This window comes from Protopterus annectens, chromosome 10.part0, assembly GCF_019279795.1.
Source record: "Protopterus annectens isolate FY-2018-M chromosome 10.part0, PAN1.0, whole genome shotgun sequence".
Classification (NCBI taxonomy): Eukaryota; Metazoa; Chordata; order Ceratodontiformes; family Protopteridae; genus Protopterus; species Protopterus annectens.
Window position 1 is genome coordinate 145,897,830 of NC_056744.1, and position 22,551 is coordinate 145,920,380.

The 22,551-nt window shown below is 46.7% G+C and overlaps 1 protein-coding gene across 1 annotated transcript in view; it reads left to right on the plus strand.

Annotated features, from left to right (window-relative positions):
* GNA13 (G protein subunit alpha 13) overlaps positions 1-22,551 on the plus strand; it is a 562,986-nt gene that overhangs the window by 232,669 nt on the left and 307,766 nt on the right. The window contains exon 2 of the mRNA XM_044085113.1: positions 22,376-22,426. Within this exon, the coding sequence (XP_043941048.1) occupies positions 22,376-22,426 (51 nt within the window). The remainder of the gene's footprint in view (positions 1-22,375; positions 22,427-22,551) is intronic.

Below are 22,551 nucleotides of genomic sequence, written 5' to 3' on the forward strand. Positions count from 1 at the left end.
AGCCACAGACAAACCCCAAAAAGGATACAGGCGCACAAGGGGCAGAGGACAATCTCAAGGATCATATAGAGGCAGACAGTGGCAAACTCCAGCACCAAGAGGTGGCGAAGACGGTGCACAGCAATACAGGAAACAAAACCAATGACTTCCCCTTTTCATGCCAAGCAAGTCTCAGCTGGCAGCACCCTTGGGAGGAAAGCTGACATTATTTACAAGAAATTGGCATATCACAACAGACAAATGGATCCTGGACATCATAAACAGAGGCTACAGATTTAATTTTCACACTTCCAAAAATGAGAGGCATGCCGAACCTGCCACACAAAGGGCAGAGGCTCAAATACAAATTTCAAAGCTCATGGACATGAAAGCTATTCAAGAGGTACCTACTCACGAACAAGGTCAAGGTTTTTATTCCAGACTATTCCTGGTACCAAGGAAAGGAACCGACTGGAGACCCATTTTGGACTTATCCATCCTAAACACATTTCTACTGCATCAAAATTCAAGATGCTCACCTTACAGCAGCTTCTTCCCATGCTGGGCAAGGAGTTTTGGCTGGTAACATTGGACCTCAAGGAGGCATACCTGCATGTCCCAATCAGACAAAGCTGCAGAAGATACCTCAGATTTCTTGCAGGTTCAATCCACTATCCATTCTCTGCATTGCCCTTTGGCTTATCTACTGCGCCCAGAGTATTCACGAAATGCCTGGCATCAGTAATTGCCTACTGCAGACTTCAAGGGATGCAAATTTACCCTTATTTGAACGATTGCCTGATCCAAGCGGACAGCAAACACATACTTCTGGAACATCTGGCTTATGTAACACGGTTATTGAATTCTCTGGGATACACAGTCAACAAAGAGAAATCCAGGCTAACACCATCTCAGAAAATAACTTTCCTGGGTGCCAACTTGGACACAAACACCCAGATGGGCCTATCTTACGCCAGAAAAACAGGGGCAACTAACTCAGTACTTCAAAATACTAGCAAATTGTACCAGGCTAACTGCAAGGAAAATCCTGCAGGCTCTGGGCTTCATGGCATCTTGCATTCTTCTAATCCCATGTGCAAAGTTGCATATGAGGAAACTTCAGTGGTACCTAAAAAACCTATGGTCTCAACACAGACACAGTTTGGAAACAATAATACCAATAATCCCATGTTTGCAACAGGAATTTCTATGGTGGGCCCAAGCATGCCAAACAAACACAGGTCTACCATTCTGCAAGCCTCAAGCAAATCAAGTCATCACAACAGACGCCTCAGACTATGCCTGGGGGGCACACATGACAGACAGGTGCATTCAGGGCAAATGGTCCCAAAAGGAAAAGCATCTTCACATCAATCAAAAGGAAATGCTAGCAGTGATAAATGCATTTACAGCTTTCAAGGACCTCCTGCATCCAGGGCAATTATAGGTTCATAGGTTTATACTAGGCTATCTGCCCTAGGACATTTATAAGCCTAGCCCAGAGTTTTTGTGGCTTACGCCACCCCTTTCTATTGAAGGATATTATGCCCATTATTTTGCTGTGCCTCTGTCAAGCAGTGACACTGATGTAATCCCTGGGATATACCTGCGATCTCCCATCCATTGGTCAAGACTTCTCTTGAACAAGGCCAGCGAGGTGCTCTGCCTCACATGTACCGGGATTTTGTTCCACAGCATAGGGAGTCTCTGGGTGATGAATCTGTCCCTCCAGCACGTCCTATTTATGACCGTGTCAAGGTTTAAGTCTCGTGCTCTTGTGGATCTGATGGATTTAGATTTTTTGAGGTGAAGCATGTTCATTAATTCCGGGTTGGACATGGCCTTGTATGTCAGGCACAGGTCACCTCTGAGCAGGCGGTAAGCGACTGAGTAGAGCTGGAGCTCCTTCAGTCGGGCAGCATAGGACATATTTTTGAGACCCTTTATCCTTTTGGTGAGGAACTTTTGGGGCCTTTCCAGTTGCTGTAGGTGTCGGGTCAGATACATTCCAAATGGGGCGTTGTACTCAATCATCGGTCTGAGTGATGAGTACAGGGGAATGATGACCTCTCTTGACCTAGACATGAAACCCTTCATGATCAGGTGGGCAATGTAGAAGGTCTTCCTAACAACTTTGGCAACGTGGGTGTCAAATGAGAGGTTGCTATCAACCTGGGTTCCCAGATCCCTGATGACCTCTTCTGTGCTTAGTGGATTGCCCCCTATATGGTAGCTAGGGGTAACCTTGTTTTTCCCAAAGGGTATGACTATGCATTTTTTAGTGTTTAACTTTAGGCCATGGCTTTGGCACCAGTTATCTGTTTCTATGAGACCCTTCTGAAGGATATCTGTGTCTGATGTGTTTTCAACTATGGCGCCCAGTTTGCAGTCATCTGCAAACTGTCAGCCATAATCCTCCTGTGCTTGCCTGTACTTCCGAAAAGTAGATGCCGAACAAGTGGACCCAGGACCGAGCCCTGTGGGACACCGCTTGTGACAGGCTTGGAATCTGACATGGCGCCAGCAACTCTAACCCTGTGGGTTCTGTCACTTAGCCAGTTTGCAACCCATCTTGTGACGTATGGGTTCACATTTAAACTGGTGAGTTTTTCTATGATGCCTGAGTGGGGTATCGTGTCGAAGGCCTTTGCCAGGTCAAGGTAGGCTGTGTGGACTGCCTTGCCCTCATCAATGGCCTTGGTGACTGTTTCGAAAAAGTCAACCAAGTTTAAAAGGCACGATCTGCCCTTGACAAAGCCAAATTGGGTTTGATTCAATGTTTGCAGGTCCCCTATGTCTTTCTTTGAGTTCCATAATGATCCTCTCCATAGCTTTGCAGACCAGGCTTGTCAAGCTGATGGGACGGTAGTTTCCAGGGTCGGTGGAGGCACCGCCTTTGTGTAATGGGACCACAGTAGCCGTACGCCATTCCTTGGGTACGTATCCTGAGGTGAGGCTAAGATTAAACAGCTGCCCTAACTGCGGATTTAATTCCTCAATGAGCTCGTGGAGCACACAACCGGGGACACCATCTGGTCCCATGGATGCTGTGTTTTTCGCCTTGAAGAGAGCTGTTCTTACTTGAGCATTTGAGATGTTTGGGAGGATACAATCCTCTGGTATAGATATTTCTCCTTTTGGGATTTGCACTGAACCGGTCAGCCAGTATGTTGGCAATGTCTGTAGGTTCAGTGAACTTTACATCATTTTGAACCAGTTCTGAACATATCTGGGAGTTTCCTCCCAGGTTTCTAACATAGCTAAAAAAGGCCTTGTGGTTGCCTTTTGAGTCCGTGGCAATTTTTCTTTCAAAATTTGCTTTGGAGGATTTTATGAGAGATCTTAGTTTTTTACTTACGATGATCAAGGGTGTCTTCCCTTTTGAGGATTTTGCTCTATCTTGTAGCTTTCTCCTTTTGTTGTAGAGCTTGTTTATGGCTGGGGTCCACCAGACTGGACGCCTGCCTTTGGTACAAAGAGTCTTTGTTTTGTTTGGGATTGCCTGATCCATGCAGTCCTGGAGGTGCTGGTAGAAGGCATTTGTAAGTGATTCAGCGGCTTTAGTGTTGGTTTCCGCTGGCTCAGGGGCCTTGAAAGAGACCAAACCAGTCCTAAGAAGTGTGAAGTCGGCTTTAGAGAAGTTCTTCACTGTGGTCTTTTTTATCTGGGGTGGGGGCGGGATGTGGACTTCCAGTGAGATTAGTTTATGATCTGATCTCACCAATGAAGGGTATACCTCCGGTGTTGAACATTGTGACCCCATGTTTGTGATGATGAGATCCAGTATGTTTTCACCTCTTGTGGGCATGGTGACTAGTTGTTCCATGGCATTAGAGTTTATGAACTCTAGGAACCTTTGGGCTAAAGTGTTGGGGCTTGAGTAGTGATCCCAGTCTATGTTTGGATAGTTGAAATCACCTAGTATGATGGTGTTTGGGGTTACATTTATCCCCTCCAGAGTTTTCAGGAATGCTGTGTGAGGATCCTGAGTTTGAGAGGGTGGCCTGTAACATGCTACAAATTGTAGAGCAGTCTTACCTACAGTTAATTGCACCTGGATGGTCTCCGATGCATCGTGCGTTGCCACCAACCTGGAGGTGAGGGTATCTTTGATGAATATGGACACCCCTCCTCCTTTCTTGGTGTTGTCCGGATTTTGTGGCCGGAACGCATGATATGAGGTAAAACCTGATAGTGCCGGGGTGCTCTCAGGAGCCTTGAACCAGGTTTCAGTCTGTTCTCCATACTGAGAAGGGCTTCGAGTGCGTGCATCTTGAGGTTGAGACTTCTGGCATTGAGCAGCATTACCCTTAGTTTTTTTCCTTTATTTTGTTCTAGGGTGGTAGGTTTAGAATTTGAGCCTGGCCTAAAAAAGGCACTATGGGGGTGGCAAGAGCCTTTGCCAATATCCGGAAGCCCAGGGGTGACAGGTGCAAGCCGCCCTCATGCAACGTGGCTTGTCCAGCATGTCATCCCAGGCAGACATTGGATCCCCTTTGAATGACACCAGTGATTGAGCCAATTATTAAAGCTGATCATCTTTTCTCTGTACTGTGGCATCATTCTTGGTGAAGGTAGGATACTGCTCAAGGTCAGGGTCATACCTGCCTGGGCTACATAATCAGAGAGCTCCTCTATGTCCCTTTTCATGTAGTCCGGGGAGGTGCGTCTCAGGTCGTTCACACCAGCATGGACAATGACTGAGTCATACTTGTACCTGCTGTCGAGTGACCTGAGTGCTTGCGTTATGTGGCGGATTCTAGTGCCCGACAGGCAGCTTACTGTGACCTTCTCCTTGCTCAATCTGGTGAGTGGGACGTCAGTGTGTCTGACTATGGAGTCACCTATGACAAGAGTATCTGGCATTGTGTTTGGCCTTAAGGGCTGTGGCTGTTTGGCACACTGACTTTGTGGTCTATGTGTTGCATGTGTCTTGGTCTGTGGTGGTAGTTGTTTGGGTGTCTGCTTCAGTGGCCTCTGCTGTTTTGGTAGATTTTTGGTCAGAGCCTCAGAGTATGTTTTTATGTGTTTGTGTGTGTGATATGAGGTTGTGTGTGTGTGATATGAGGTTGTGCTAGTGCTATGTGAGACTGGGTTTGAGGTGTGTGTGGTTACCTTCTCCTCCTGTCTGGTCTTGCCAGTCCTATGATGAGAGAGCTCAGCCTCCAGTTTGGCTATATATTTGCATCTCTCGCATGTGTTTGTGTTTTGTGGGAGAAGGAGAGGGTTGTCTGTGTACATGAGGCAACTGTAACATTGCCTTAATATTCCCAGATTCATCAGCTGAGCAGGAGATGACACTAGCAACTGACCCCGCGACATGCTAGAAGGAAAAGTTAAGAACTTTGTGTAGATGGGTTTGAGAAGAGTTCAAGGGGTGTGGATGATCGAAAAGGGGTATTAGGCTGGTAGGGTGCTATGTATAATAAAAAGTGCTATATCAGAGTAAAGAGTACTTTGGGTGCAAGTGCTAGGCTATCCGGATAGAGAATAGTCACTTATGAATCAAGTAGATCAAGGCTTTATAGGTATAGGATAGGGTAGTTAGATTATCAGTACAGCTTAGGAAGAGATGTTCTAAGGGAAAATTTGAAGAGTGGACTTTAGGTAGCCCGAATAGTTTAACCTTGATTAACCGCTGCTGCTCTTGTGGCAACTCCGCGCTAAATAGCATGGGGCTGGAAAAGACAGGAAATTACCCACAATGGCCAATAAACTACAAGTTACTGCCTTAAACCACTCCACTGAGGACAAACAGGCAGCTCAGTACTCCCCACTCTCACTGGTGAGTAAAGAAACTTCCCCCTGACCAAACAAGGAAAATGGAGAAACACAGGAACCAAGACAAAGCCCAGGGATCAGCAAAATCTGGTCTCTGGAACACTAGCTAGGAAAGTATGGAAAATAAGGATATTTTTTTTTTTTTTACAGAAAGGCAGAAAACACAATAAATGCTATACTTTTCGACTAATTGCTATCAAAAGCTAGTACACTTGAGTGTATTAGCCTGTAGTTTAACTTTTAGGCAAAACTTAAACTAGCAAGTGCAGTAAACAGTTTGAGCTTATAAAAACAGTAAAAACAGTTCAAACTTCGATAAAATAAGCAAAAACAGTGGTCGAAAAAGCCAAGAAAAATACTTAAAATCTGGAAAGGTAGTCTTTTCTGGTCTCTGCTGCTACAATTATTGATAAGAAGAGACAACACCACAGTAATGTGGTACATAAACCAACAAGGAGGAACACATTCATACCCCCTGTGCAGGCTAGCCATGTCACTTTGGAACTTGGCTCTGGAATGGCAAATCGAACTTCAAGCACAGTACCTGCCAGGATTGGAAAACACGCTGGCAGACAATCTAAGCAGAAATATGACAGACCCACACGAATGGAAGTTGCATCCTCAAGGGTTTACAAAGTTAATCCAAGTGTGGGGAAGGCCAGACATGGATCTCTTTGCCTCCCACAGGAATCGCCAATTGAAAAGTTCTGCTCAAGGACCTTCCATCCGAAGGCCTGGAGAGTGGACGCCCTTTCTTTCAGTTGGGCAGCACGGACAGTTTACGCCTTCCCACCTTTGCCTCTTCTGCCCAAGGTGCTCTTGAAAGCAAGAGCAGACAGACCGGAGATGATACTGATTGCTCCAGATTGGCCAAGACAACACTGGTACCCACTCCTGAGGAGCCTAACACATACTCCTCCCTGGACCCTACCTCTAATGCCTCTTCTACTGACTCAGCACAGCTACAAAACTCTTCACAGTCAGCTGAAAACACTCAATCTGGCTGCATGGAAAATTCCTTAACACCACAAACAGACCCTACTCTCCAAAGAGGTACAGGATGTCATTTTGGAGGCCAGAAGGCCATCTACTAGAAAGGCTTACTCCGCAAAATGGAAACGGTTTTACGCTTGGAATGAGAAAAAAGGCCAGGATCCTAGAAAACTGAATTTGCCTCCGACATTACAGTATCTAGCTGAGCTGTTGAACAGTGGACTTTCATTTTCCTCCATCAAAATTCATGCCTCAGCCATTTCTGCAGAATACAACACTGATCCACCCTTATTCTCTCACCCACTCTTAAGACAGTTCCTCAGAGGGGCTAAGAATATAAGACCTCCAAGGAAACAACCAATACCAGCCTGGGATCTTAATTGCATTCTAGAAAAATTAACATTGCCCCCTTTGAACCAGCTGCCTCAACAGATTTGCAATATTTGTCCTGGAAAACAGCTTTCCTTCTGGCCATTACCTCAGCTCGTAGGGTTTCGGAACTACAAGCCCTCATGGCTGCAGCCCTTTCTCATCTTCCATCAGTACAGGGTTTCCCAACGAACCAACCCGTCATTTGTGCCTAAGGTAGTATCCAGGGTAGCTTTAAATCAGGCCATACACTTACCTACCTTTTACCCCAATCCTCAAAACAAAGGGGAAAGGCTGCTACATTCCTTAGACATCCATAGACAGCTACGTTACTATTTGGACAGAACAAAGCCTTTCAGGAAATCAGAACAACTCTTTGTGCCCTATGCTGTAGGAGCTCAAGGGAAGCCAATTTCCAAACAGATAATTTCAAACTGGATAGGCCACTGCATACGGTTTTGCTACTCCTTTCATGGCAAATCTGTTCCTACAGGCATCAGATCCCACTCCACAAGGGCCACAGCTACCTCTACAGCCTTCCTCAGAGGAGTCCCTACCAAAGATATTTTGGAGGCAGCCACTTGGAGTTCTGTGCATACCTTCACAAAACACTACCACCTGCCTTTATACTCCAAAACTAGAGCAGGCTTTGCCACTGCTGTGTTGCAGGGCATTCTGGCTCTTCCAGTTCCACCTAGTGCCTACCACCCTGTGCGTAGCTTTGGGATTCTACCCATCTGTGATTACTGCAGCTGTATGCACGATGAACATAGTACAGTTTTGTACCTACCATAAATGTAGATGTTCGAGTGCTAATACAGCTGCAGTACAGGTTTCCCTCCCTCCTTCCCCTCTTGGTAAAGGCCTAGTGGCTAACACCTCCTCATACAACCTGATTGGGTTATCCTTCTATGGTGTATTTGCTTGCAACTACTGATTATTGATTATATTGCATTGCATGATTATATATATAATTTATGTATTGCCTTCCTTCTGGGGGCACCTGACATCTGGGGCAAGAAAGACTGAAGAAAATGGCGTCGGCTGTGTCTTGTATATCCCTGTCGCACTGACGTCAGGAAAGAAGGCGACAGCAACCGACGCTGAACCTAGACTTTGGGATTCGGCCGACCGAGGACCCGCCTGACGGCAGAGAACCCATCTGTGATTACTGCAGCTGTATTAGCACTCGAACGTCTACATTTATGGTAGGTACAAAACTGTACTTTCTCTGCATTGCCGTTTGGCTTATCTACTGTGTCCAGGGTATTCAGAAAATGCCTAGCTCCAGTCATTGCATTTTGCAGGCAAAGAAATATTCAAATATACCCTTACCTGGACGATTGTCTAATTCAGGCAGAAAGCCAGGACATACTATGAAATATGGCATTTGTAAAGAAACTGCTAACCTCACTGGGGTACATCATAAACGAAAAGAAATCTCATCTTGTACCCTGCCAACAAATTGTATTCCTGGGAGCAAGCTTAAACACAGCTTCCCAGATAGCATACCTCACACCAGAGAAGCAAGTTTATCTGACAGCCTACTTCAAATTACTGGCCACAGACCCAGTTAAATTACAAGGAAAATACTGTAAGCTCTGGGGTTCATGGCCCCCTGCATCCTACTAATTCCATATGCAGACGGCATATGAGGAAACTACAATGGTATCTAAAAAGCTATGGTGTCAACTTTCTCAGGACCTGGAATCGGTGATTCCTATCATCCCTTGTATAAAGACAGAATTCCTTTGGTGGGCAGAGGCCTGCTACTTCAATGGACTGCCATTCACTCTACCCCCTGCCGCCCAAACCCTAACATACGCATTAGACTGTGCATGGGGGGACTCTCTTGGCAAGGCAGTGCATTCAGGGCAAATGGGACCAGAGTCAAATACACCTGCATATCAATCAAAAAAGAATGTTAGCTGTACAGAATGCTCTCGGCCTTCAAGGACCACATCCTTCCACGACAATTATTGGTAAAAACCGACACCACCCCTGTTATGTGGTACATAAACAAGCAGGAGGGAACCCACTCATATCCCCTCTGCAGACTAGCCATGGCTCTGTGGAACATGGCCTTGAGCTACCAAGTGCACCTACAGGCTCAGTTACTACCAGGCAAGCTAAACTCATTGGCAGAAGAGATAGCAACTGATGCAGGACCCCAAGACTTTGATAATCAAAGCCGGCTGAGGGCTACCTGCAAGCAAATAACCCAAATGTAATGACTGCAACAGTGAATACACTCAAACATCTACATTTATGGTAAGTGTACACAACTGTACTTTCTGCAGCTGCTTGGTCTAAGGTTCATACCTTCATCTGCTATTGCAAATTGTATGTGCAATCCAGATCTACAGATTCTTTTGGTATAGCTGTGCTCCAGATTATCCTTCCATGAAGCCTCTCAAGTTTAAAAGTTGGGGTCTCTGTCACATCCATTGAAGAATGATTGGAAAAAAACATCCGATGTGAAAGTTATGTATTTACTATAACAATAATTATTTTCCATACTTTCCTCAAACTTCCCTCCCACTTTCTGCCGCCTTATTTTGATCCTTGTGGCAGTATAGTCTGTTAATTTAATTTCATACTGAGATGGACCAAACTGACTTGGCTGTGGCTACTGGAGGCACAGTCTGTTTGCCTCTTTCCTCATACAGGTTACGACTATTTAAGTCGCCCACTCTTTCAGGTAGCTTAGATATATAATTTGTAATTTACATTGCTTTTTTGGGGCAACCAAACTCTGAGGTAGCTTGTTCTATTCACAGGGATTGTGGGAAGGGGGAGGTACCTGACCCACCAGATCAGAAGCTTGAAACTGGCCTTGGCCTGATCAGAGGTCAGATCTGAGACCCATCCATTAAGGCGAGGACAGAAACTGACAACACAATTCTATCGTTAAGGTGAGTACACTGTCTTGTCCTTTCACCTTTTGTGTTGATGGCGTCTCCCTACTTCAATAGATGGACTTTCCTGGAGGTAAGGCAAGTAAGTAGTTTAATATTTCTTTGTATTTCAGGTGAACTTGTTTGAGATCAAGAAGGTAAAAATGGGTAGTGTGGGGCTGGTTGCGCCCCTGTAGCTTAGTGTGTGCCATTGCAATTTGGATAGTAGCTGAGATTATTAGAGTTGTGCTACCTTGGGGATACCAGAAAGAGGAATCTCAACAGCCATCACAGCTGGCATGACTAGCAGGTATGATTTTATGCTAAGCGTCTTATGATTTTAAGAACTGTCCGTCCATCTTTACAAGTGACTTTTCTGATGTTCTTCGTCTCACATTGCTGCAGTCATAACCTGTGGGGGGGTAGTCCGCTGTCCTCGATCGGCCCGAATACCAAAGAGCTGTGCTGTCGTCTGTCATTGTCGCCTAGAGCTTATGTCAGTATGTCGTAGTACATAAGCGCAAGACCGACGCCATATCCTCAGTCTTTCTTGCCGCGTGGTCCGAAGCAGAAGCAGCGTTTGCAAGTGCCGTTCGGCGTTCTGAAATTTTCATTTATCGAATTTCAGACCGGAGACCAAGTTGGGCTAAGTAACCCGTTGGGGAAACCTTTGTTTTTTCTTGCCTCAGTTATCCGGATGTCAGAAAAAGTTAATTGCATTTCTTGTGGGAAACAGATACCTCATAAGGTTTTTCATTCTTTGTGTATTCCCTGCTTAGGGCCTGAGCACGATGTGGTCGGGTGTCGCTTTTGTGCTAGATTTAACAAGCGCACCATTAAACGGAGATTAGACTGTGCCAGGCTTGTTTTTGGGAAAAGGTGTAATTATAACATGCCGTCGGATCCTCCGCCCGCTACCGCTAAAAAGCGAAAAGATAAAACTTTGAAGTCAAAACCGGATGAGTCGTCCGTTACGGACGCCGGTTCTACGGAGCCTCCGGTTGGACCTGTGGATCCAGCCAGGGATTCGGCTGAATTCCATGGGGAACCTTTACTTTTACAGGAGTTATCCTCTCAGGAGGTAGGCCCGGCTGAAGGTGCTTCTCAGGTGTCTGTAGTTCCATCTTTACAGAAGGTCATTAGGCCTTCTACTTCAGTGGCTAAAGGCCATGCTAAGGCCAAAACTGGTCATGTTGGCCTGGGTCATAGTTCTAGCTCTCCAGCCCCTGTTCCTAAGAAGCATATGTTAAAAATGGCTGAGGACTTGATTACTTTGATCAGGGGTTCTATGCCCCCCCCAGAGAAGAGGCCTAGGGTGGAGGCAGAGGGGATGGATCATTCCTCAGACTACTCTGATTCCTCAGCTGAAGAAATTCAGGAATTCCCTTCTTATTTGGATTCGGATGCAGAGGACTCCTGTCCTTCTGCTTCTCCTCCAGAGGATTTTTCTTTTTCTGAGACTTTACATTCCATGAGGGAGCATTTCAAGTGGGAAGGTCAGGATTTTTCAGATTCTCGGAAACGGCTCAGGGAATTTTTGTTTCTGCCTCACCATAGGCCCTTGGCTATTCCTCCTGTCTTAGAAGTTGTTCAGGATGTTTTTTCTGAATCTTCCCTTCATCCTGATTCTTTACCTCTTGCCCCGGTTAAGCCAGGCAGATATAGAGTTCCTGAAGCACATAAGTATTTGTACAAGAGCCCTAGAGCTGATCCGGAAACCATTACTCAAGGTCCGAAGGGTATTAGGGCTTCTGTGGCTAAGAATCCAGTTCCTTTGGATAAAGATGCTAGAGCTTTAGATAGATGGGGGGGAAAGTGTACACCTCCTCTACGTTAGCTATGAGGGCTTTGAATTGCCAAATGTTAAGTTGTCAATCTCGCCTTCATTCTTGCTGGATGGGTTCGGAGCCGATCCTCGGCTCCGACTCGGCACTTGCTTTAGCTTGAGAACTCCTTTTACCAGCTCGAGGTAACCCTATATCCCATGATGCAAGGCGGAACTACCTCAGATCTCGTTTGCCGCTTAGCGAAAGAGGTCTCCTTTTTGCCAGCAGAGGTAAGTTGATATTTTCAGAAAGCTTAGTCAGGGATTTATTTCTCCCTTATTCCCCTTTTTATAGTGTGTAGTGTTTCTACAGCCCACCCTATTTCCCTTATAGTTAAAAACTTTTAAATTCCTTTATAATTCTAAAAGAGTTTTCAGTTGGGCCTAGACCCCCTTGCTTAATCCCTACCTGTGTGTTTGTGTTTGGGGATTAATTGTGTGATTGTTGGGGTGTGTGTGACTTTCTTCCTCTAGGACTATGTCTAAGGAAGGCAAGGTCTCAGGCGTCAAGAAGTGTGACTCGTGCTGTCAGAAAATGTCTCTGACAGACGGTCACACTTCTTGTGTTTACTGCCTGGGGCCTTTGCACCTGCAGGACTCCTGTGCTTTGTGTCATTCTTTTAGCCAGAGAGTCCTGCAGGAAAGGAGGAATAAATTGATCCTCCGTGGCTTGCTTAAGCCAGAAGGTTCTCCCTCTAAAACAGGGTCCAGTAAACCTTCTAAGCCTCCGAAGGTTCAGGCTACAGTGTCTAAGCCTCCTCCGGTGGCTCCGGCTCCGGCTGGAGCCGATCTTTCTGCTTCTAAAGTAGTGGGCTCGGCACCGATCGGTTCCGACACCCAATCTACTGTTGCCTTGGTCGGCTCCGGCTGGAGCAGACACCTTATCCAGCATCGGAGCCGAGAAACCTTCGGCTCCATCTGGAATTCAGGGGACTACGGCTCCGATGACTTCGTCCCGAAAGAGATCTCGGTCCCCTTCGTTGGAGAGTATCCACTCGGCTCCGGGGTCTCCTCTTTTGTCGGAGCGGAGCCATCGGAGCCGATCTTCAAGATCTTCCAGGCTGTCTGACCACGACTTAGAGAGGGTGGTAAGCAGGCTGTTAAAGTCGCAGGCACTGGCCCAAATGCTCTATAGCCAGTCTCAGCAGACTTCGGCTATTGCTTCACCCCTTGAACTTCCTCCTCCGACTCCCCACCAGAGTTCGGAGCCAGAGCTTCTCGGGACAGCGACTGTTTCGGCGCCGGAGCAGATACATCCTTCGGCTCCGCTGCCTTCGCCCGATCTCCTCCTTGAGACCTTCCTTGAGGGATCCGTCGCCGAGTTTCCTGGTCGGCTCCGAGGGGCTAGTGGCATCGGACCCTTGTCCGACCCCGCCTCCCTCTCGGGCTTCGCTTTGGTAAGCTCGGCACCGACATCGGCCTCGAGCCTTCCTCTCAGTGGATCCGGGAATTCCTGTTTCCTCGGAACGGGGATATTCCGGTCTCCCGGGGAGGGGAGCCTTTGAGGTGATGAGTGTCCTGGCTCCTGAGCCAGGTCAACGGTCCATCCCTCTAGCTCCTCCCTCTTCGGTGCCTGTAGACACCTCTTGCCAGCCTCTTGCTCTCAGGCCCAGGGATCCATCGCCCCAGGTTTCGCCATTGGGAATTTCCTCCTCTTCCGAAGTTTCTCCTGATCCTACAGGTGAACCCCCTCAGAAGAGGACGTGTAAGAGGAAACACAGACTCCCCTGAGTCTACTACATATGATACCGACTTAGATGAGTCGGAGGGTTCCCCACGATCCCCCTCTGAGGATGTCTCCTTTTCAGACATCCTTGAGCTCCTCAAACAGACGGGGAATTGGCCATCCATTGATCCCTCCGAGGATGAGTCGGTATACCTGGAGGCTTTTGGATCCCGACCCTCCACCTCCTGGGTGTCTCCGCCTTTCGACCCACTTATGCAGGTAGTGGCTCGAAAGGCATGGGCAGCTCCAGATTCTGTGGAACCTGTCCCCAGGAGACCATCCAAGTTTATTACGGCTCCTACGGACAGTTTCTTTCCAAGGGCGTCTCTGGATGCTATGGTGGTGGCGGCGGCCACTAAGAAGGAACTTGCGGATCCTTCAGTACCTGTCCATCCTCCTAACAAGGATTCTAGGACCATGGACAGGTATGGAAAGCGGATGTTTTCTTCAGCGACCTTTGCTACGCGTTCGCTGAACTACCTTTGTCACTTCACCAGGCTTCAAAGAGATATTCTCAAGGAACTAGGTGAAGTGGTCCAGGATCCTTCTGCTGCTGGGGCTCAAGAAAAGATTGCCTCACAGCTAGCAATCCTGAATTCCTTATCCAACTCCTCCATGCGGCTCATATCCTATGCGGCCGATGGAGCGAGCAGGGCCGCAGGCACAGGAGTGGCTCTTAGACGCCAAGCCTGGATGCGGCTTTGTAATTTTGGACCCTTTAAGGCGTCCTTCACCAATACCCCCTTTGATGGTTCTTCTTTGTTCGGACCTCAGGTGAAGGATACCTTGACCAGGTGTGAGCAGGACGGTAAAACTCTTTCTGCCGTTGGAGTCCATTTTTCCACCCCTTCTAGACCATATCCCAAGGGTCAGAAGGGAGGGAAGATGTGGTTCCGCAAAGCCCAAGGAGCTACACCGGACACACGTGGTCAGTTTACCCCCAGAGGCAGAGGGGTAACAATAATAGACGCCCTAGAGGCAGGGGGGGTCCTCAGAACCAGGGCAACAGGGAGTCTCTTCCTGAGAAGCCCTTTCAGCACCCCTGAGGTGTTGCCCGACTGTCCACCCTTGGAGGCAGTCGGGGGAAGGATTTCGCTGTACCCAGTAGCCTGGCATTCCCTCTCACAAGATATGTGGGTACAGTCGATCATATCCGAGGGTTACAAAATCCCTTCAAAGGTATCCCGTACCTCAACCATCCCTTCCAGCCATCTCACCCGCTCAAAGGGCTTTGGCATAACAGCAGGTTTCAAAGCTCCTAGGAAAAAGAGCCGCCCAGACTGTTCCGCAGACCAAGTAGGATCCGCATCTACTCTAGATTCTTTTGGTCCCCAAAAGGACGGGAGATTGAGACCAATATTAGACCTGAGCAGTCTAAACAGATTTGTCAAGAAGGCAAGATTCCGGATGGTCACGCTTCAGTCCATTCTGCCCTTTCTGGGCAAGGACAACTGGATGTGCTCTATAGACCTTCAGGACGCGTACTATCACATAAAGATTCACAGGCGCTCCAGAAGGTTTCTCCGCTTTCGCTAGGGACCAGTCATTACCAATTCAGAGCCCTGCCCTTTGGCCTCACTTCAGCCCCCAGAGTGTTTACCAAATGCATGGCAGTGGTCACAGCTCATCTGAGACGCCAAGGATTCCAGGTGTTTCCTTATTTGGACGACTGGCTCCTCTCCGCCACCACCAGGTGTCAGCTTCTTCAGACCAGAGACTACACTCTGCAGCTTTGCAGGAGTTTGGGAATTTCAGTAAATTTCGAAAAATATTCTCTGCGGCCTTGCCAATCTATCACCTTTATAGGCGCAGAATTAAACACCGTCAAAATGCTAGCCAGACTAACAGATCAAAGAATTCTGGACATCCAAAAATTAGTTCGGATTCTATTGCAGAGCAGCAAGGTCAAAGCCAGATTGATACTAAAAGTTCTAGGTCTTATGGCTGCGGCCATTGTTCTTCTACCACTGGCTCGCTTCCACATGCGTCTTCTGCAGTGGATGTTATTCACTCAGTGGTCGTACCACAGTCTTCCGATGAGGCACGAAATCTTAGTCACACAATCGCAGAACTCATCTGAACTGGTGGATATCTTCCCCTCTTCTTCATCAGGGCCGACCCTTTGTTTTCCCTCCTCCAGTTGCCACAGTTACTACGGATGCCTCTCTGATCGGGTGGGGGGGGCATTATCAGGGCAGGATGGTCCACGGGATGTGGCAACCCATAGAATACCATCTGCACATCAATGTCCTGGAGATGAGAGCGGTGCTTTTAACGTTGCAAGCCCTCAACGGCTTTCTTCCCACGGGGACTATTGCAGTACAAACGGACAACATGTCCGTGGTCTGGTACATCAACAAGCAGGGCGGGACCAGGTCCTATCCGTTGTGTCGAGAAGCTCTCAGACTTTGGCAATGGGCAATCTCCTCTCATCGGTTTCTGATAGCAACGCACATCCCCGGCAGGTCCAACCTCTTGGCGGACAGGCTGAGCAGATCCATTCTGATGCCTCACGAGTGGTCTCTCAATCAATCTGTAGTGGATCAGATTTTTCTGAAGTGGGGCACACCTTGTTGCGATCTTTTTGCTACACCTCAAAACAACAAGTGCCCCGATTTTTTCACCCTCTTTCCCCTACCAGGCCAACCCCTGAGAGACTCTCTAACCCAGGATTGGCCCCGGGGACGTACGCTTTTCCTCCCTTTCCCTTGATTCCACAAGTCATTCAGAAAGCCACCGTTTTGAGGGCCAAGTTGATTCTCATTGCCCCTTACTGGCCTCGACAAATTTGGTTTCCGTCTCTGCATCGTCACCTCCTGGTGCAGCCCTGGCATCTGGACCCAGTTCCGGATCTCTTGATCCACCATTCGGGTCAACAGCACCGGGCCATTCATTCTCTCAGCCTCACTGCTTGGTTGCTCCACTTCCTTCCCTAGCCAGGCTTCCGATGATCTCTGATTCTGTCAGAGACATCTTAGTGTCTTCTTTAAAGTCGTCCACCAGAACTGTTTATGCTAGCAAGTGGCGACGTTTTTCTATTTGGGCAAATTCCAGAAATATTGATCCCTTTACTGCTCCTGTGCATTCTGTTTTAGATTTCCTGGCTGAGAATTTTCAGTCAGGATCTTCTTCATCTACAGTTAAAGTTCAACTGGCTGCTATCTCTAAGTATCATGTTGGCTTGCATGATAATAACATTATGTCTCATAGATTATGCAAGGCCTTTCTTAGAGGAGGAGTTCTCCTAAAGCCGCCGATAAAGCATCCTCCTCCGCAATGGGATCTAAATTTAATGTTGGCATCCTTGATGTTACCTCCCTTCGAACCGTCTGCTTCATGTTCTTTGAAATTATTGACCTGGAAAACTATATTTTTACTGGCTGTAACTTCAGCAAGAAGGGTTTCCGAGATTCAAGCTCTCTGCATCCGTTCCCCTTACTTGGTTTTTCATAAGGACAGGGTATCCTTAAGAACAAATCCGTCCTTTCTCCCCAAAGTTGTGTCTCAAACCAATATTAATCAATCCATAGATCTACCAGTCTTTTTCCCAAACTATTCTGACAGAGCTGAACAAAAGCTTCATTTTTTTGATGTCCATCGTCAGCTCAGGTACTATTTGCATAGAACGAAACAATTCAGGAAATCGGACCAATTATTTGTCTCCTATGCAGAAAACAGGATAGGTCTCCCAGTGTCTAAAGTGACCTTATCCAGATGGTTGTCTTCACCATTTCCTATGTGTACTCTCTCAGAGGCAAGCCAACTACCTTCTAAACCTAAAGCACACTCAACCAGGAGTCTATCCACTTCTGTAGCCTTTCAGGATAGACTACCCATTGATACCATTTGTGCAGCAGCTACTTGGGCCACTCCTCATACCTTTGTCTCTCATTACAAGTTAGACTTGGCCTCCAGAGACAGGGCCAGTTTTGGTTCCACAGTTCTCAAGAGTCTGTTCCATTGAGCCACCCAGGATACAGGTGCTAGGGACGCGGTCCCATCCAGCAAGAATGAAGGCGAGATTGACAACTTAACATTTAGAAGTTATGTACCTACCATAACGTTCCATGTTAGTTGTCTTCTCTCGCCTTCTTTCTTGCGTCCCTCCCTCCTTCCCCCTGGCCTGGACAGATCTTGAAGAGTTCCTATCAGGTTGTTTCCTCCTGTGTTTTCATTAGAGGACTCTTTATTATGAACTTGGGTTTCCTAAATATGTTAGGTTAGTCCTTAGCAAGGTAGGTTAGCTACCAAACGAGATCTGAGGTAGTTCCGCCTTGCATCATGGGATAAAGGGTTGCCTCGAGCTGGTAAAAGGAGTTCTCAAGCTAAAGCAAGTGCCGAGTCGGAGCCGAGGATCGGCTCCGAACCCATCCAGCAAGAAAGAAGGCGAGAGAAGACAACTAACATGGAACGTTATGGTAGGTACATAACTTCTAATTTCATATGCTGAAGTATCAGAATTTTTTGTTAGGTCAATTGAAATCTAAGGTGGATGCTTTATCTGAGGGTATAGAGTGTAAGGAGCTCCAGGAGTTGGTTCATGCATCAGATCAAGTGGGCAAGCATTCTTTGCAGTGTGGTTTTGATGCTCTTCAGGCTGCATCCAGGGTGGCTGCTACAGGTTCAGTTATTCGCAGACATGCCTGGCTTGAGGATCAAAATTTGTCAGAGCATGTTAAGGCTCGGATTTTGGATGCTCCTCTTCAATCTGAAGTACTTTTTGGTCCCTCTGTGGAATCTGTTTTGAAAAAGATGGAAGATAAGGCTAAGTCTATGCAGACGGTCAAAGATTTTTTGCAGGTGCAGCCCCCCCCCCCCCCCCAAGTTTAGTAGGAATTGGCCTGCTAGAGGATGGTCTTTTCCTTCTTCGGATACTCAGTCTAAGGGCAGGTCTAGGCGTGGTAGAGGCAGAGCTCACGCTCAGGGTTCTTTGAGACCTAGGACTTGGAGTTCTCCTGCACAGTCTTCTGGTGAGGGCAGGGGTCAGCCTTTTCGTGAACAGACCCAATGACCTGCATCTTCTGCTGCCAGACCCTTCTCTACTGGCAGCTCCTCTAGGAGGAAAGTTGGGACTTTTCCAACAAAATTGGCATTTGGTCACCCAGGACAAATGGGTGTTGGATATAATAAATCACGGGTACAAGTTTTATTTTCACACTCTTCCTCCTTTCAAAGGCATGCCGGATGTGCCTCCTCAGCAAAGGATGGAGGCTCAGGAGCAAATTTCTTTACTTTTACAGATGGGGGCAATTCAGGCGGTCCCTCCGTCAGAAGTAGGCCTAGGGTTTTATTCCGTCTATTCCTAGTGCCAAAGAAAGGAAACACTTGGAGGCCAATTCTGGATTTGTCCATTCTCAATACCTACCTAGACATTCCAAAGTTCAAGATGTTAACATTACAACAACTTCTGCCTCTGCTGGGCAAGGATCACTGGATGGTAACCCTGGATCTCAGAGGCCTATCTTCACATCCCTATCAGGCCCAGCTGCAGGAGATTCCTGAGATTTCGGGCTGGTACTTCTCACTATCAGTTCTCTGCATTGCCCTTTGGTTTATCTACTGCGCCCAGGGTATTCACAAAAGTTCTGGCTCCTGTGATGTCTTTTTTCAGACAGAGGAATACAAATTTATCCTTATCTGGATGATTGCCTGATTCTTGCTCAAAAGAAAGACCAGTTACTTCAACATCTCCAGTATGTAATGGCAGTTTTAAGGTGCCTAGGGTATTCTGTGAACGAAATAAAGTCCAGTCTAGTACCCTCTCAGGACATGTGCTTTCTGGGTGTGAGACTGAATACAGCTTCTCAGATGGCATTTCTGACCCCGGACAAACAAAGAACTCTTCATCTATACTTCCAGCAGTTATCAGTAATGTCCAGGCTGACTGCAAGGACAGTCCTTCAAGCCTTGGGGTTCATGGCATCTTGCATTCTAGTTCTTCCCAATGCCAAATTGCATATGAGGAAGCTACAGTGGTATCTCAAAAGTGTGTGGACTCAACACTGCCACGGTTTGGACACTGTCATTCGGATTATACCTTGCATCCAGAAGGAATTCTTGTGGTGGGCTCAGGAATGTCAACTAAACAAGGGACTCTCTGTGACCCGACCAGAGGCGAGTCAGATCCTAACGACGGATGCCTCGGACTTGGCTTGGGGAGCACACTTCAATGGGAAATGGATACAAGACGTGTGGCCTCCCAAACTACTACATTTGCATATCAACATGAAGGAGATGTTAGCAGTCCAATTTGCTTTGATGGCCTTCGAGGACCTACTTCAGCCGGGACAGGTGTTGATTCAAACAGACAACACAACAGTCATGTGGTACATCAACAAGCAGGGGGGAACCCATTCCTACCCTCTTTGCAGGCAAGCAATGATTTTGTGGGAGACTGCTCTGAGTTTGCAAATCAATCTTAAAACACGGTTTCTGCCAGGAGTTCAGAACTCCCTAGCAGATGTATTGAGCAGGCAAATTGTGGATCCCCACGAGTGGAAACTGGATCCTCAGGTTTTCAAACAATTGACTGTGGCTTGGGGAACTCCAGACATAGATCTGTTCGCTTCTCCACTGAATTTTCAACTACCAAAGTTTTGCACAAAGATGTTCCACCCAGATGCTTGGAAAGTGGATGCTCTGTCTTTCAGTTGGAACAACCTTTACGTTTATGCTTTTCCTCCTCTGCCTCTTCTCCCCAGGGTACTCTTGAAAGTCAGGCGGGACAAGCCTTGCATGATTCTAATAGCACCAGATTGGCCACGTCAGCATTGGTATCCTCTGCTGAGGAGTTTAATCCAGGAGCCTCCTTGGCTTCTGCCGCAGGTTCCTCATTTGTTGCCCCAGTCAAACAATCATTTTCTCAATGTTCAGGTGCAGTCCCTGCATCTGACAGCCTGGCGTATTCTGTGAGGGAGCCGGTGGGGTCTTCGCTTCCTCAACAGGTTTTAGATGTCATTTTGGAAGCCAGGCGGCCTAGCACTAGAAAAGTTTATGCTGATAAATGGAAGAGATTTTTTCTTTGGAGCACAGCAAAGGGTTTTGATGTTTCAGTGCCTAATTTGAGTTTTGCACTACAGTATCTTACTGAATTACTGGACAAGGGTTTGTCTTTCTCTTCTGTGAAAGTTCATGCTGCAGCCATTTCTGCTCACTATGATTGTGACCCTCCTTTATTTTCTCATCCTTTGTTCAAACAATTTCTTAGAGGGGCAAAGAATATAAGACCCCCACGTAGAGCTCCTACTCCTTCCTGGGATCTCAATTTTGTTTTGGAGAAGCTTACTTTACCTCCTTTTGAACCTGCAGCTACGTCTGAATTGAAGTTTGTCTTGGAAGACTGCTTTTTTGTTGGCCATTACTTCTGCTAGGAGGGTATCTGAATTGCAGGCACTCATGGCAGTTGAACCCTTTCTGATATTTCATAAGGATAGAGTTTCTTTGCGAACTAACCCTACTTTTATGCCTAAAGTGATTTCTAATGTGGCCTTGAACCAGTCTATTCATTTGCCTACTTTTTATGCTGATCCCCAAAATAAGGGGGGAAAAGTCTTGCATTCTTTGGATATCCACAGGCAGTTACGTTACTGTTTGAGCAGAACTAAGGAGTTCAGACAGACTCAACAGTTATTTGTTTCTTTTGCTTTGAGTTCGCAAGGGAAAGCTGTTTCAAAGCAGACTATTTCAAAGTGGATTGGTCATTGTATTGTTTTTTGTTATTCTCCTCATTTGAAGGATGTTCCTGCTGGGATCAGACCTCATTCTACTAGGGCTACTGCCACATCTACTGCTTTTTTGAGGGGTGTAGCTACTAAGGATATTTTGGAGGCAGCTACTTGGAGTTCAGTACACACTTTTACTAAGCATTACCATCTCCCTCTTTTTTCCAAGTCCAGGGCTGGGTTTGCCACTGCAGTTTTACAGGGCATGTTAGCAGCTCCTAATGCTATTTAGTTTGCCAGCCTCCCTTTTCCTTTGCTTTGGGATTCTACCCACAGGTTATGACTGCAGCAATGTGAGACGAAGAACATAGTACAGTTTTGTACCTACCATAAATGTAGATGTTCGAGGATCTACATTGCTGCAGTCCAATTATCCCTCCCTCCTTCCCCTCTATAGTTGGTGGTGGCTGGGTTTTTTATTAGGTTTATCTCTATTTCCACACTGGTAGTTGTTGGGCCTTTACTTTTTTGGCTCTGGCCTCCTTTCAGTCTTAGGCCTTCTGACATCTGGGGCAAGAAAGACTGAGGATATGGCGTCGGTCTTGCGCTTATGTACTACGACGTACTGACGTCAGCTCTAGGCGACAATGACCGACGCCAGCACAGCTCTTTGGTATTCGGGCCGATCGAGGACAGTGGACTACCCCCACAGGTTATGACTGCAGCAATGTAGATCCTCGAACATCTACATTTATGGTAGGTACAAAACTGTACTTTCAGGTTTAAGAATTAAAACCCGTTTCTGAAAACCCTGAACATAAGGCTGGAAACTGAGCTCTGTATACTTGAGTGGGTTAGTGATGTGAAATGGCTTTCCACTAAAATTTAAAATTGTGAAAATTTTTTGTATAACATAGTAAGCAAAGTTCAAAATACCACAATATGATTTAGGTTAAGTATCCTGACAAACTTAACTCTTGTGTTGCATAAGGAACAGTGTATCTATGTGCCAATCTCTGGCGAGAGAGGTTTTATTGTAAAAGCAGGTGTATGTTTGGTTGTGTAGCACAGTACCCATGAACATGGGCTGTATTGTTTCTGTATGCACTAAACTGATAAATTGTATTCATTTCTTGTGTTCTAGGGTGAATCTGTAAAATATTTTCTGGACAGTGTGGATAGATTGTCGGAATGGGTATGTAGCTTTCTCAATGAAATAGCTTGAAAACAATGTTTTGTATGCAGTATTCTGCTTGTAGTATTTTGAGTAGGTTTCCATCTTAACTGTTGGATCAGTGTTATCTTGGAAGAAATGCTACA